Source organism: Pseudomassariella vexata (assembly GCF_002105095.1).
Source record: "Pseudomassariella vexata strain CBS 129021 chromosome Unknown BCR38scaffold_2, whole genome shotgun sequence".
Lineage (NCBI taxonomy): Eukaryota > Fungi > Ascomycota > Sordariomycetes > Amphisphaeriales > Pseudomassariaceae > Pseudomassariella > Pseudomassariella vexata.
The window spans coordinates 1-15,553 of NW_024467957.1; the positions used below are offsets into that span (position 1 = coordinate 1).

At 50.6% G+C, this 15,553-nt stretch overlaps 5 protein-coding genes across 5 annotated transcripts; 2 read left to right on the top strand and 3 right to left on the bottom strand.

Moving 5' to 3' along the window:
* Positions 1-29: 29 nt before the first annotated feature.
* BCR38DRAFT_480648 (uncharacterized protein) lies at positions 30-1,128 on the bottom strand (the record flags this gene model as incomplete). Its single annotated transcript, XM_040863295.1, has 5 exons — positions 30-371; positions 426-707; positions 777-902; positions 1,020-1,079; positions 1,122-1,128. Coding segments are annotated over 5 exons (817 nt in total), but the record flags the coding sequence as incomplete, so codon positions are not given.
* A 763-nt stretch (positions 1,129-1,891) lies between these two features.
* BCR38DRAFT_86036 (uncharacterized protein) lies at positions 1,892-2,967 on the top strand. The gene is made up of 4 exons (XM_040865698.1): positions 1,892-2,146; positions 2,209-2,322; positions 2,374-2,490; positions 2,550-2,967. Exons 1-4 carry the CDS (start codon positions 1,999-2,001, stop codon positions 2,849-2,851), a joined length of 681 nt encoding a protein of 226 aa, XP_040719410.1. The 5' UTR covers positions 1,892-1,998; the 3' UTR covers positions 2,852-2,967.
* Positions 2,968-4,909: 1,942 nt separating this feature from the next.
* BCR38DRAFT_405181 (uncharacterized protein) lies at positions 4,910-5,293 on the top strand (the record flags this gene model as incomplete). The annotated part of the gene is made up of 1 exon (XM_040857935.1): positions 4,910-5,293. One exon carries the CDS (start codon positions 4,910-4,912, stop codon positions 5,291-5,293), a length of 384 nt encoding a protein of 127 aa, XP_040719411.1.
* A 2,876-nt stretch (positions 5,294-8,169) lies between these two features.
* Positions 8,170-10,819, bottom strand: BCR38DRAFT_360335 (AMP-binding domain protein). The gene is made up of 7 exons (XM_040857162.1): positions 10,058-10,819; positions 9,869-10,001; positions 9,532-9,818; positions 9,453-9,479; positions 9,179-9,398; positions 8,733-9,129; positions 8,170-8,673 (listed from the first exon to the last, which is right to left on the bottom strand). Exons 1-7 carry the CDS (start codon positions 10,423-10,425, stop codon positions 8,354-8,356), a joined length of 1,752 nt encoding a protein of 583 aa, XP_040719412.1. The 5' UTR covers positions 10,426-10,819; the 3' UTR covers positions 8,170-8,353.
* Positions 10,820-11,704: 885 nt separating this feature from the next.
* Positions 11,705-14,790, bottom strand: BCR38DRAFT_405183 (uncharacterized protein; the record flags this gene model as incomplete). Its single annotated transcript, XM_040857936.1, has 3 exons — positions 11,705-11,727; positions 11,875-13,393; positions 13,510-14,790. The coding sequence occupies 3 exons, from the start codon at positions 14,788-14,790 to the stop codon at positions 11,705-11,707; spliced, it is 2,823 nt and encodes a 940-aa protein (XP_040719413.1).
* Positions 14,791-15,553: the final 763 nt, after the last annotated feature.

The window sequence follows — 15,553 nt, forward strand, 5'->3', positions numbered from 1 at the left end:
AAACTCGGATCGCTCCCGTGGTTCGCCACGGGGCGGTCGTGATCCCTCAGGACGTCCCTCACCCCAGGTCGCAGGAGATGCACGTCTCTCCCGGAATGAATCGCGGTTGCCGTCGTTCGTCTGAGGGCGGCTACCGTCACGAGATCCTGGGCGCTCTGCTTGTGGCATGGGAGACAAGGGGCCTCTGCGCTCCCAGTTGCCAAAGTCACGGACCTTGCCATCATCGGCCGGCCCATCACGAGGGGGTCCACGTCGCTCACTGAAGTCGGTGCGCCGCTCGCTGCGCGGCAAGTCGGGCAAGGGTCCCTTCCTGTCCCAGCTGCTAAGGTCTCGTGCCGAGTTGTCGCGGTCGCTGCCGTAGTTCCCCTTGGCTGCGTTCGTGTCAGTAGAGCCTCGAGGTATATGTGTGGTGCGGGTAGACTCACGAGGATCCGCAATCTTGATCCGAATGCCGCGGCCTTGGAAGCTCTCGCCGTCCAGCTGCAATGCCTTCTTCAGACCTTCGACGTCACGAAACTCGGCATAGGCGAAGCCTTTCGGTCGCTGCTCGATCTTGTCCTCGATGATGCGAACGCTGGTGATATCACAGTCCGCGAAGAAATCGGTGACGCTCTCTTGGGTCGCTTCGTAGGAAAGATTGCCCAGGTGGGCAGTGTAGGGAGGTCTGGTGGGGAGTTCGGTAGGATATTCGCGGGTGGAGTAGGCAGCTATAGATTGTGAGAAAGTGCTCAACGGGGGATACACAGACAGTTCAAGTCAACGAGGCGTGAGCTTACGTCGGTCGCCACCGCGGTCTCCGCCAAAGCCTCCGTAGCTGGAGTAGCCAGCCCGACCGCCGGCGGGAGGAAGAGGCTGAGAGCCGATCGTGTCCTCGACTTCATCGGCCCAGGATCCACCAAACTCTGCGATCGGTAGTTAGTACAGATGGACTTTGATATATGGCGCATCGTTACAGAGGACGACTGAGCGCCACCCTGGAGAGGAGTGCGCAAGTGGAATCGCATATGGAGGCAGCTGACTTTCTTCCTGCAGGAAGGCCCCGAGGGACATCTTCTGCTGCTGTTCTTTCTTCTTAGGAGCTATATGTCATGGTCAGCAAGCGGTTCTGTATGTAGATTTACCCCACATAGTGAGCGATGACGGCCGCGAAGGGACAAAGTCGTTTGCAGATCTCGGGAAGGGAGTACCTACCCATGATGGCGGTGTTCAGACCACGCGCGACGATTCAAACAAACCACAGCGCGGAGTTCGGCAGTGTTGGAACGGGGCGAGACGGGCAAGTTGCGAAGTCCTTCGATGGTGATGAGGTGAGGACTCTTTTTTATCGATGACGAGATGCCTCCGGAGAAACTTGGGTGTCGAAGCCAATCTGTGGAATTGATTGGCGATGGAAACTTGGTCTGCGGCACGTAGGGCAAGATTTGTCAATGGACAAGTCTGGTTGTGCGGAAAAATCAGTGCAAGGGGGCTGCAGTCGGCGGAAACTGAAAAGTTTCTACGGTACTACAAAAAAGATGAATAATGTTTCCAAATTGCAGGTCTTCGGAGAGGGCTCGATCAATTTTGCTTCTGAGATGGGCAAATGGGCTGGTAGTGGGGGGCACGCTAGGCCTATTTGGGCATGGCGAGCAGCAGCTATAACACTTGGACTGGTTGAACTGGGGTTCGAGGATCGACCAGCATTTGCACTTGGGCTGCACACTTGGCAGTTGGAGGTTCCCATCCATGGCAGACAAGGTATCTCATTTCGTCACTTGCAGTCGGTCACTTACAGTACTTCGTAGCCTCTTTGACGTCGCTTATTGGTGCTTGCATTCACGAGGTCGTTTCATGTGACAATTGACCAATCTCACTTCCACAACCTCACCATCGTTGGAATCTCCATCGTAGCCCTTAGCGGCTCAAGTAGTAGAAACGGCCGAAGGAAGGTTGACGCCTTTTGTCTTACGTCTATAGACGCCATCAGTCGCTGTTTGATTACCACAACAGCGGTCGAAGATGGCTCCAACGGCCAAACCTCCCCAACCTCCTCACTCTCAACCTCCTCCTCAAGCGCAGTCCCCCACTCGGCCAGAGGATGGCATGCCCAGCGCTGCGGAATTGTATCAAATAGCTGCCAAGTCATTGCAGACTGGAGCTCTGACAGGTAAGATAAATTCCGCAGTGCCCTCACCAGGCTACAGCATAAACTTATCCTTGACCATGTAGGTGCCGCGGGACTGGCTATCGGAGCGGGCGGCGGTATTATGCGGGGGGCACCACCAGCACTTTTTGCTGCCTTCGCTGGCCTTCAGTGGTTTGCCCTTGGGTCGAGCTACATGGGTCAGTCTTGTCCTATCAGCAGAACTGAACAAGGGCACTGATAATTTGTAGCCTCTAGAAGTCTTCTTTGGCATGCCTGGGGAGGTGAGCAAAATTTGAGCCAAGCCGACAGAATCAAAAGTAGTGCCGCCGCTGGTGGTGTCTCTGGCATGATCGGAGGCATGGTTCGTAAGTGCAGCTCCAACAAAGTTCCAGAACAATGCCTCCAGTAACTAACTTCAGTCCAGGAGGGCCGAGGAACATTCTACCCGGCATGCTTGTATTATCTCTGCTTGGTGGCGGTGCCACCTTCGTTTCCCAGCAATTACAAAATCGGCCACAGCCCAAAGAGAAAACCAGCTGGCTTGCATCAGAGTGGAGTCCTTTAAGACCACTGTCCGGAAAGGAGTACGAAAGCATCCTGGAAGAGAAGATCCTGAAGCTCGATGCTGAAATCTCGATTATTGAAGAGAATATTGCGGCTATAAAAGCGTCCAGCAAAACAACAGCCATGTCGGGTGAGGGACCTTCAGCTTCAAAGAAGCAATAAGGACTCAAGCCACTCCGCAGAACTCCTGTGGTCCCACACCATAGTTGGCGACTTTCGCCTTCCCATCGATCATACACAGACTCGGGCCGGAGGAACCCGGTACAGATGGCACCGTGTGATTTCCAGTTCCGTCGACTCAGCTGCCATCAAATTGCTATGTTCCATCAGCAAGCCTTCTGACCGCGAAGAGTAATGCGATGATAAGATATGACGATGCGCCATCCTATCACACATGTACGTCGGAGACGAACGCGTTCGCTCAGGAAGAGCGAAGAGCGGCGATGATCAGGATATGCCAAACAAGGGTTGGCACTCAAGAATCTGGCACGGCAGCCAGCGAAGAGGAATGACGTGGCCTACGCGTGGTTCACGTACTGTATCAACAGAGAAAGCCCTACCTATCTTTCGGAGGCAACCCGTTCGATGTATACCTTACTTTCCGATTCTGGTGTATGGAGTCGGCCCCTAAGAAATCATTTGATGGTATCTGTCACTTCCTCCTTAACCCCAACACCTCCCCCAGTAACGCATACTTTTCAATCTTGTTCAAAGGCCCAAAGTTGGCAGAAATAGGCAGGTTATGAATTATCTGATTCCTGAATATTGAAAATAGGTTAAAGAAATCATTCCTGCTCAGTGTCAGTAAAGGATTTATGGAGAGATTTGCATTGTGGTAATCACTGGCACAGACTTTCCTGAACGTTCACGGGCTTTGCTTAGCAGCAAACATCACCTTGGCTCTAGCTTATATCAGGAGTACTGCGACGTGCTTCCCCATGCCAGTACAATCAACTCTTTTTTACCTGGGCAGCGTGAGCCTCATGGCAATACTTCTAGGAAGCCTATGGTCCTTTCGCCGTCCGGACCTTGTGACTGCGTATACCCAACACCTAGAATACCAAAGGTCCTTTATATGTGCTTCAGAGTATTATACAGCCTCTTTCCACTCCCGCCGATAAATCCAGCAAGGTATTTTCTCAAGATTCTTCAGACACTACTTCCATTATTGCTAGTGTGGGGCCTGGCTCCGAGCTTGTTGGCTCTATACGGCGGCATCTTTATATTACCGCCAATGAACCCAAATCTGAAATAGCGGGACTTGGTCAAACATTGCCTTCATTTACGTTGATTCAAGAGAGTTATGTATATCGACTTCAATGCCGAGTTCGATCGGAGACTGACTTTTCACCAAAGCTTGACGTGTTCTCTTGATGTCTAGCCCGCTCTCGCACTTACTGGGTGCTTCCAGGCTTGGTAGGCCACCCAGGTCTGCAAGCCACTCAAGATCGACGATGCAAAACCCAACAGGACGGCGAAGATGAATTCGAGTAGAGTTGCCATGATAATATATCGATCTGCAGTCCTTCTCTCTACCTCTCGGCTCAGTCAGCCACGGTGCCTGGGCCTGCTCATCTCATTGTACACCTCGGAAAGACGGTCAGCAAAGTGGTAGAACGGCGCATTCTCCTCCCCAGCATTGCGATTCGTGTGGATTCCATGGTTAGAACATCGGATCCCACTTCTTCGATGGCAATGACTGGAGAAGTCTTCAGGGCTTCTTTTCGATAGTGGAAACAATATCGACACCGGTTTGAGGGTCTAGACGGAAAACTCGACACGGGACGCTGCGTGTTCAGAAATACATTCCGGAAGAACTCGCTCAGAGGCGCATCCGCATTGTTGCAGTCTGATTTGGGGCATCTTTTTAAGCATTGCTTCCAATCCTGGGGGCCTCGGCGAGTATGGCAAGTCTTTTCTCGTCTTCCGGCGTCATTGCGTCCATACTGCCAGGATAAATGAGTTTGGGTAGGCAGTAGGGCGAGTTCAACCAAGAGCACTCGAAGACGCCAAAGAAAACCTAGCCGCGTTCTGATGATAGGAGCTTGCGAAACTACTGGCCATCATTATGCCTATACGAGTATATGGCAACTTCATACTGCACTTCTCAGCGGATGCAACCACTTTTTCCAGGGACAAAACACCAACACCATGTTGATAGCCTCTAACGCGGCTTCGCAACACGAGGCGGATTTTAAGCAACAGAAACAGATTTAAAACATGGACACAACACTAGAAACCGGACAATTCCATGCTACAAGTATCGACGACGTATTGACAGCCAGTGGTCCAGTGACTCTTGCTGCGTTGTCTGTACCAGGAAATACCACGGAAAACATAGGACAACCAGCCATCGAAGAAGCTGATATTACTCTCCAGGTCAGCACCGAACCCCCCAACTCAGTTCCAAGCGTCTGGGATGGCATTCTGGCACATTCATCGACGAAGACGCAAAATTCTACCAAATTGCACGCACCGCAGGCCAGACAACCTGTCAATTGCGCCCCTGCTTCGACGCCTCTGGCGACTTTTCAGGGGTTCAACCAGGTGGTAAAGAGCGATTGGTGTGTTTTCAAACGTCGCCATCTCACAAGATGCTCTTGATTGTTTTGCTGATTTTCAATCTGTTTTGCAAGGGGAGCGTGCTGGTCTTATTTCTCCAGAAATCCATCCTGAAGATATAGTTCTGTAGGACATCAAGGCTGTTGGCACATTAGAGTACTACTCAGAGGCAGCCATAATCATTCACACCAACCGAAAAATGACCCGGAAGATACGACGGTTCTTCAAAAGGTATCATATACAGGGGTATTTCGAGCGTTTGAGCCAATCCTACATGTCCAGCTTTTACCATATACCCGGCGAATACTTTCGTTTGAGGACTGGATATCACTTCGACGGATGAAACATAAGAACACTCCCAGAACCATCTGTGACATGTCAATGCTCGCTGCAAGGGACCAAGTATCGTGTTATGGAACTTTAGGGGGGTTGATCAACATTGATGGTCGACTACATGGCATAACATCAGCTATATTTTCATGCGGCTCATGGAGGCGATGCCGGAGATGATTATTTCTCTTGTTCTTATATGGAAAACAGCTTCCTAGGGAAAGTCAAAATTTCTCAGTCGAGAAGGAGGCGGCCCGTTGCCGTCATTCGTTCGACACTAGGTGATGGGGTACGACAACCTGATTACCCGAGGGTGTTTTAATCCCCTACGTACGGATTTTAAGTAGCGGAAGATGACAAAAAGTCTGATGACTCTTGAGGGCCATCTAACAGGTTTTTGAAGCATCTGAGCAGCAGACGTAGTTCTGCACGATACCAGGCCACGCTCAATCTCAACCACTTGAGGGTAGAAAAGGCACCATCAGATGGATCATCGTGTGCTCACACTCTAACAGATGGATGAGTGCTGCCTTCGGGGTTAGATATACTGGGGTTGAGTGTGAAGGAAATACGTAATCGTGTGATTGGGTTCAACTCCGCAAACAAGCCCGTATACAGCATCATCTTGCCCTCGGCATTGTAGTGTCTCAGCACTTCGAACATGTCCATTTCAGACGGCGTCGAGCCATCGGAAGACGCCAGTGACATAGAGACGCGGACGATATTTTGGCCGACTATCTCCATCTCCTTTGGCATTGGTGCAGCAGATGTGGCCGCTTTCATTTTCAGTCAAATGTCCATTTGCGACGCAAGTCAACAAGAAAACTTACGCAGAAGCCAGATACTTCAACACTTTGTTCTCCATGCTGCTACTAGGCACAGTCTCCGGGTTACTGGGATTCCGCGGCTAGGGTTTAGAAAGGGCTATTGCTTTTTGCATCGAAATTGGCGAATTATTAAAAGAGAATGATGAGGAATGAGTTGATTCGCTGGGATCGTTGCTTGGCCACAACTCGGATTTATCGACATATCCTAGTACTGGGTGCTTCTAGGTTCCGATAGGATGAGTTGTCAACGCCTTTGAAGTAATGGCTTAAAGCTGTCGATGACGTTATTGATATACATTCAAGTCTAGATTCATGCCAACTTATAGAAGTCGGTAATGCATTCTTGTCATACGACGTGGTTGATGTAGTGGTCGCGCCCATGTACAAAACTCGGGCATAGTGGATAGCATTTGATGAACAACTCTTGAGACCCGGTTTAAGGAGAGATGATTTCAGTTGTTATTGATTAATTCTGATTCTGGCCGAGTGTTTTTACAGCCTAGCTCTACACATTTCTCGCGTTATACCCTGAAGTCGACTCCTAAGTATAATGATAGAACTAATTAGGTAGACTACTACACTTTCTGCGGCGAATATTGAAGCCGCTTTGTGGTAACAAGCGAAATCTATCCATTATTCATATATTATACAATAATTGTCTATAAAGAGTAGTTGAATGGCATGAAACGACAGTATCTAGTAAGTAAACATCGTGGGTTGATCTAAGCTGGTGGGCACCCGTCGGGGGTTAATTGACGGAATCGTTTTCGAATCTTCGGGGATTCGTAGTATCGGTCGTCCCAAGTAGTATAAGACGAAGAAGACACTCATATATCCCGGTAAAGAAGGTACAGGTGCGCCTTATCAGTGTCCAAGTTTGATCTAGAGCTACTAGCATGTGTATTTTTCAGTAAGTTTTTGATCCCGCCCCTATAGGGATTATACTCTCGTAATAGCTAGGCTCCCTATGGGGGAGTCATACAATACCCAAGTACAATATAGGTCTGGAGTACCAGAAATCCTGGATCTACGCCCTCGTACCAAAAAGTATAATAGTATTTGACTAGGTGAGGCTATTTGTTCTATGTATAATTGGTATCCCGCTCTAGTCTGGAACTGGCAACTTAATCTACCTTCCCTACATGCGCTGTTGAGACCATGCCGACAAACCGTGCTACTTCCGTCTTTGACATTTCCGAATCAGTCTTTACACCTCCAGTGATCCGAACTGTGCGTCCGATCCCACTTTGAGCACCCAAACGCATCAGAGTCAAAGATGAATTTCTCAGTCAATCTGTATAGTAATTGGATCCGATCAATCACAGAACATAGATGAAGCAGTAATGCGTGTACCAGCTCTTGGCTTTCCGTACTGCAGCCAGCCGTGCCGGTAGGATCTTGATGAGCCATGTACCAGGGTCAAATCGACCTGTGACTACTCATCTTCGATTACTGCCCTATTCCAAGCCTCGTGAGATGCGTTGACCTTCAGCTCGGCCCAATTGGGCTCTATTTACGTAATTTGGACTTCAGGGCCGTCGCTTCATCTCTGCGTACATTATCCGGGAGAAGCGGCGGCAGATAACGACCAGATGCCTCGCTGCTCTAGCCACTAGCCGTTCTGGTGCACCAACCCGCTTAGACGTACGTGTAGTGCCGGTCGAATTAGCCCTACGCGTAATCTGGGTGGTAGGTTTCAGCTGAGAGGTCCCGAACGCGTGTGCCACCTCCCTCCGACTTTTGCCGCATGCTCTAGCTGGTGGGAACTCGTAAATAGCGCCGTGATTTGCGCTCATTTTGGGGGTAGAATATCGCAAATCCATCGCGAATCGCGGCAGTTGAAGCGTACTAAAATAAAAGTCGTGTTGTTGTGTGTTATTCTGTTTTTTCAATCGGGGCGTGGGGCCAGACACAGGCTTATTGAGGGTCACTATAGCACCAGCCATCAGGAAGACGTATCCGGTACCCCCTTCTTCACCCACTCCCTCAACACAGTTTTCTGAATCTTCCCCGTACTTGTTTTAGGCAATTCCTCAATAATCTCCACCTCCCTCGGAACCATGAACCTGCTAATTCTGTTCTGATTCTTGGCCCACTGAATCACCTCCTGCGGATCCAAGTTCTTCTTCCCCTCCTTGACCGTCAGGTAGGCTTTGGGACGTTCGCCCCAGTGCGAGTCGGGCACCGCCACAACACCAGCTTCCAAGACGTCCGGGTGCTGAACTAGCATGCTTTCCAGTGCGACGGAGGAGATGTTCTCGCCACCTGTTTCCTCAGGTCAGTGAGCTTGTTTGTGTCACGGAAACTTATGGATTATACGTTACCGCTGATGATGATATCTTTCGCCCTATCCTGAATCTGCGCGCTCCCATCCCGATGCCAAACAGCCAAATCGCCCGAGTGAAGTGCTCCGCCGGCGAATAACTTACGCGTAGCCTCGGGGTCCTTGTAATAACCCTTGCAACAGATATTGCCAAAGAAAACAATCTCGCCGGTTTCCTTCCCATCCCTGGCCACATCGATGAGCACTCCGTCCGGCTGATCCGGCTTGATGACTCGGATGGGCAGAGAAGCGACGAAACCGTGCCCTTGCCGGGCCATCTTGGCGTATTTTTCGGCCTCGGGGAGGTTGTCCCATTCGGGTATGGGATAACCCTTGGTGATGGGCCCGTAGGTCTCGGTCATGCCGTAGACGTGGACGGGGCGGAGGTTGAGATCAGTCTTTATGACAGTTAGTGTCCCTCCAAGTAATATTTCACGGTAAAATTACCATTGTTTTGAACAGATGCGCTGTTGGAGGACTGGCCGCCACTGTGACTCGCACCGTCTCAGGTAGCCTCTCGGCCTCCTTGGCAGCACAGAGCAGAGTATTGACAGTCGGTGCTGCATTGAAGTGAGTGATCTTTTCTTCTTTCAAGAGTTTCCATATTAAAGGGTAGTCGATCTTTCTAAGGCAGTAATGGGTGCCCCTGACGGCCGTTACTGACCAGCTAGAAGATCGTCAATACATAGTTTTGCCATCAGGGGCTCAGGGGCGAACTAACGGAAACGTCCATCCCAAGGCATGGAATCTGTGGGTCGTCAGCTGACAGGAACACCATTCTTTGAGGAGTCGAGACTTACAGGGGAAGCGTCCATAAGTATCTACACCTCCCAAAGTCGTAGTTCAACCCGGACTCAATAATGTTCGCCAGGCTGGCCAGATACGCGCCCCTGTGCGTCATCACAACACCTTTGGGACGAGACGTAGTTCCCGAAGTGAACGGAATCGCCATCATGTCATCCTCGTCCGAGGCCTGCGAGTGCAATCCCGCCCAACCTTTGCGTCCTTGAGCAATGTCGTAGTTTAACCCCTCAAGAACAGCATCGTCGAACGGACCACAGAGCTCGCCTTCAGTTGCATCGGTGTCCTGATCTGTTAATTTCTACTGTGCCTATTTTGACCACCCTGACCACTTACATTGTCAATTATAAACGGCACATTAGGATGCAACTTCTTGAATTCATCCAACAGAGGGACAAACTCATGATCCACAATGATGGAATCCACCTCGGCAAAGTCAAAGATATAAGTAATATCATCCGGTTTCAACCTTTCCCACTTCCTATCAGCTTCTCACAACTCCAATCGAATTCTCAAGCCACTCACCGATAATTCGCAGGCACAATAACCCCTCCAGCCGCCACAACCCCAAATATGGACTCCAGAAACGCTGGCGTATTCGTAGCCAGCACGCCCACCCTCCTGTACCCTCGTTTGAGCAAGAAATATGCCAGACCCCTCGCGCGGTCTGCAAATTCCATGTACGATCTCCTCAGGACCCGATTGTTGGCCGTCACGTGGTAGATGGCCAGCGCATCGGGTTCAATGGCCGCCGCGCGCTCCAGGAAGATGGTGGGCGAGAGCTGGTGGATGTGATAGCTGTGCACATACTCCTGGCCCGGTGGTGCGGGCGTTGACGGCGTCGAGATGAGATGGCCTAGTAGCTTCTTGAGGCGGGTTGTCGCTCCCGACATGGTGGTGGTGGTCGATGACGTCGGCTGGTTGAGGTACGATGGGCCCCTTTGGTAACCTATACTCCTCCTGTCTCTGCTTTTCTAGTATAAGTTGGTGGCTAGACGGCTAAGGGATCACTGTAAGTTAGGACGAAAGGAGTTTGACGAGCTGTTTGCTGAGCTTGCCCAACAGCTAGAGCAGCAGGAACGGGGAAGGCCACTTATCATGCTTATGGGCCACCGCACAGTAACCAGGACCCTAGACGATACGCTTTCTGATGCGGGGAAAAAGCTAATACAATCTGGTTCTGGGGAATCCTAGCTCTACCACCCCACACAAGTCGTGTGGGGGTTCCCCGGATTGCCAAGAGGCTCTGTGATATGGTATCCACACACTAACGTACATTAAGCACACACATTGCATGGTTGTAGAGATTTGGTCTACAGTTAGAAGTCCATCCGTCATATTCGGTCCGCGAACAGACACCAGCCCTGGAGGGCACGCTACACAGGCTTTGACACTTTTTTTTTTTTTTTTTTCATTTTTTTTCAATGAGCACTCACATGTTGAAATCACTCATGCGAGTGTCTGAGCTAGTTTCAGTCGCATCTCGTTCGAACTCGTCTCTGTGCTAGGCTATCTGGGTATCTGCGAGATGGTGACAACCTAGAGATATTATAGTATCACAAAATACCACGCCAAAGAAGCCTCCCGCCGCCACGAGTTACATCTCTCATCATCTGCTCGTCTAGCCTTGGAAGCTGTTGATCATGCCATTTCCGGTACAGTACAACCGACACGTCCACCTTCTGAACTTCCATCCACCCCAGACTTTTGGTTGCTAACCACTTCACTGGGTTTCATTATATTTATACACTTCGCCTGCGCTATAAAGCCATGCGATGATTGCTTCACGAACTGCCCTCACCGCAGCTTTCCACTAACTCCTAGACTGGAATCCTCCTCCGTCTGACCCTTCAATACCTAAAAATCGAGGAAGGGGTGGGTATCATACTGGGGCAAAGTAGGTGCGACTAGCTGCGCAATTGTGTCGTCTCCAAGCAACGGAACTCGGGCTTCTTACATGCTGTCAGTTTCGCACATCTACTTACCGTAGATCATCTGGGACCGTTTCCAGATGTTCCACTTTTCTTCGCCTGTCTTGTTAGTAGTCCAATACAGCTCTGCTGTCTTGGGGTCGAGTCATCTTCGGCTAGTTCTGCTGCTTGGTTCAGGCTGGATGGGATCGGTGAATGGGAAAAGGAAGATTGGGGATGAGATGCGGAAGGTCGCACATGGTCAAGATCGATGACGCTTGGCATCTGAAGAGGCATTAGCTTATGTCGTGGCCATGGCAAAGGGGTAGAAAATGGGTGAATCACACCCGTCCTTTCGCCAATGATCCCATTGGGACAACCTGCAAAACGACGGGGGCACCAGACCCTTTCTGCTGCGTTTGTGCAACATACCGTTCTTCTCATCTGCGTCCTCATCCGCATCCGCATTGAAGTCCGAAAGCGTCCGCTTCCCAACCGCCGGAGACACTTGTAACGACTGTCGGGAAACTTTGATATTGCTGCGTGCCTCTTCGTTGTCCGACTCCCACGTAATTTCATCATCGTCTAGAATTTCAAGTTTTGGCGTTGAGCCTGTCTGACCAGTCGGCGCAGGTTCCTGTTCGCCGACGTCGATTTCGTCATCGGAATAATCAATCTCGTCTTTGCCGTCCCCATTCAGAGTGGCAGTTGCGCTGGAGCTGTGGGAAGCAGCCCGTTCCGATGGTCCGTTGTTCGTCGGTACTGCAGTGCTTACTAGGTTGTCTGCTGCATCTATTTCATCTTGAGATCGATGCGTATTAGTATTACTTGGTGCTTGTAGCAGATTCGACGCCGTAACAAGACCGTTCCTCCTTGAGCCACCTTCACTGTGCAACATAGTCTGCTCACTGCTCCGGCTTCGGGCTTCCACCGCAAGCCCAGCCTCAATCTTGTCGAGGAAACACACATCGCAACCGCAACCAGGCAGTCTAGTGCAGTAAAAAGAAATCTGAAGAATGGGGGGGTTAAAGGAATTTGGGTAATTACCCTGTGTAGACAGCTCCATATCTGACTTGTCATAATCGATTTCATCATCGTCTACGGTGGCTCCCGCATTGCCGGCAAGGCCTGTTGCTTCTTCGTCTTCGGGGGCAGGTTTCTCGGGATTGTCGTTTGCATGCATGACACGCGTAGCTTCAGCGAGATCGTCATTGCTTTGCTCGTCGTACGAGGTATCGTCGTGTACGCCATGACCCTGGGCACCCCCTAGGTCATCGTCTCCTAGCTCGCCCAGCGCAGCTTCGGCTCGACCATTGTTGCTTTGCTCGTCGAGCGAGGTTTCTTCGAGCACGTAGAGACCCCGTCCCTCAGAAGGATCTCCCCCAACGTTGCTGTTGTTTTGTTCCGGGGAAACGGCTTCATCGAGCTCATCGTATTCCTCCTGCTGGAAAGAAAGATCCTCGGAGTCGTTTACCTTGTGCACTTGGGAAGCAGTTTCCTCGGGAGATTCATGGATCGGTTCCTCTGAACCAACCCTAGCACTGGCTTCGTTGGAGAGATCGTTACTTTCGCCAGGATATGCCTGCTCCTCAAAAGTGACACCTTCGTGCTGCTCATTATCCACGTAGCTAGATCCATGCCCTTGAGAAGCATCGATATCGTCGTCGTCATAGTAAAACTCCTCTGATCCCTCGGAGGACATAGACATGTGGGGCGGGGCGGGGGGCGTGGGCGGGGGCGCTGGGCGATAAACAGCGACTTCTGAGAACCCTCTGCCAGCAGTCGCCGATTCCATCAACGCTGCAATGCGTTGACGGCAATTAGGTCTTATCACAAGATGCATATAGAGATCGGGCCTATCTCCAGCATCATCGTCATTCTTCAGCAGGGTATCGTAGAGAGAAATGAGGTCACCGAAGGAGTATCCATCAAGAAAGTCACTCGCCATAGTCTTTTGTTCAGTTAGTATTGTTCAGGTTTGGGGCCTCATATATTCCCCAGGACTTATGCCTGGGAATTAGAAGACACAACCGGAAAGGGCAAAAAAGGAAATAAAAGGGGGCTTACCTCTCCAAATTCTAGCCCAAGTCCATCTACGTACATTACGAGCTCGTTCAATGGTGAGATCTCCGAGGATATGACCGCACGAATGCTAGAAAGGAACTCGCGAAGGGGAAGTTGCAAGGCAGACATGTCGCGCAAGAAGTATGAATTCGGATCATCATCCGGTTCCCTGGCAAAGAGTCGGTAGTCCGTGTCGCCATAGTTGACAATCATTTCATGGCGACTGGCTACAGTGGTCGGATCCTCTACGGCCTGGACACTGCCATCTTCATCCGGATTCAGGCTGTCCTTAACTTCAGTCCCATCCAGGTCTGCTGTAGTGTGCTCCGTGATTTGGTCATCGGTGGTGCTTTCATGGAAAAATTCATCACCTGTTTGATCCTCTTCATGGATACAGTCTGCGGTGCCCTCAACCCATGTTGAATCATCCTGATTCTGAAGGACATGTTGCTCAGCGTTCTCGTCCTGGCCAAGGTCTTGCTCGTCTTCAGTTTGATCGCGACCAGATGTGACATCTCCCTCAGGTTCATTCGGAAATCCATCTTCCAGTTTCTGTTCATCAGAAATGGTCAGAGTATCCGCCGCACCTGTAGTACCCTTCGTAGCATCAGGTTCCAGAATTCTCTGCGATTCATCGATCGGGTGTGACGTCAGCTCTGTGGTGTTGGGCAACTGGAGCTCTTCAAAGTCATCAGCAGCTCTCGGTGCCGTGTCGCTGTAAGCTTGGCCTGGTTCTACCTCCTCTCGGTCATCGAACTCTTCAACAGGGGGCTCCATGGTCAGTTCAGTAACGTTATGAAAGCTACCAAAGTCCTGAGAGGCAATTGCCCCAACGGAGCCGCTGTTCTCAAAGCTGGCAGCAACATCACTAGAAGCACTTGCTTCCATAGTGCCTTGGGCTGCCATGTCCCCCATGTCTGCCGATACTCGTGCTGTGACCTCTGCTTGGGCTTTGTAATCGTTCTCATCTCCTGTTGTAGGATTGTCCTGCCACATGTTGGCGTCATCTCCACCAAGATCAATTTCATAGTCATTGTTGGCATTGGCCGAGTCATTATAATCCAGATCGTCCGCATCTACCATGCCAAAGGAGGCATCATCGCGCTCGGCCATGAGCTCATCTCGGGTATCAGAGTTGAAGTGCTCAACCTCTTCGCCGTCAATGTCTCCCAGGTCCAGATCTTCATCGGGTTGGCCAGCCACGAATTCGACATCTATGTCAATGTCTTCGCTTAAGCCAGTGGGTCCAAAATCAGTGGTGATCTCCATTTCCTCGCTGGGCATTTTGCTTTCTATGCTTTTGTAAAGTTTAGAGAGGGTTGTGGACCATCTGTAGATGGTTGAAAGTGCTTAGATTCGGTAGGGCCTTGATGACAACACTGCTATAACGCATGCAAATTAAGCACGTTGTGCCTTTTCCCTCAGGTATCGAGTTCGCCCAAATCTCGTTCACAAAGTTTGGTCGCCGGCGATTGTTTACGCAGTCGTTTGGGAAGCTGTAGAGTCCAAGCTGACACGGCAGACGTCTATGTCTTGTTGAACTGATCAGAGGTAGTAGATGAGAATGTAACGACGAAGAGACGCGACATCGGCCGTGAGATCGTGGCCAAAGTGAATCCAACGTAAACGTAAAGTGAGATAATTCGGTTCAGAATGGGCTCGATGGGCCTGGTGACGACTCAAATCTTTTGAAGGGGGGAGAGAGGGCGGCAGAACTTCTTCAGGAAGATTAAGCGACAGGAAACGGACAATCCACGTCGCCGCAAGACAAAGTAAGACGTGATTTTGGAGACGGCGTTGCACCCAACGATTGATCGGAAGTGATGCACTTCGCACTTCTAACTGTGGACAGAGGATTCGGCTGGGCGTAGATACGCACGGACCATCTACAAGCCTGGTGAATCCTTGGAGCTAGGCGGCTACTGTGGCGAGATTTGGCACATCAGTCTGTGCTGGAAGACGTTGCTTTATCAAGGACAGTGTGGTCTGAATTGTAGGCACGGTCATACATGACTAGCACTTGATGTTATAGTACAGCTTACTTCAT

Bases quoted from the DNA above. Each gene is read 5' to 3' on its own strand.
- BCR38DRAFT_86036 (XM_040865698.1), top strand. From the start codon at position 1,999: ATGGCTCCAACGGCCAAACCTCCCCAACCTCCTCACTCTCAACCTCCT. The intron at 2,147-2,208 runs GTAAGATAAATT...TTGACCATGTAG, and splicing joins GCAGACTGGAGCTCTGACAG to GTGCCGCGGGACTGGCTATC. The intron at 2,491-2,549 runs GTAAGTGCAGCT...ACTTCAGTCCAG, and splicing joins CATGATCGGAGGCATGGTTC to GAGGGCCGAGGAACATTCTA.
- BCR38DRAFT_360335 (XM_040857162.1), bottom strand. From the start codon at position 10,425: ATGTCGGGAGCGACAACCCGCCTCAAGAAGCTACTAGGCCATCTCATC. The intron at 9,819-9,868 runs GTAAGTGGTCAG...TTAACAGATCAG, and splicing joins TGCCGTTTATAATTGACAAT to GACACCGATGCAACTGAAGG. The intron at 9,399-9,452 runs GTTAGTTCGCCC...ACGATCTTCTAG, and splicing joins GCCTTGGGATGGACGTTTCC to CTGGTCAGTAACGGCCGTCA.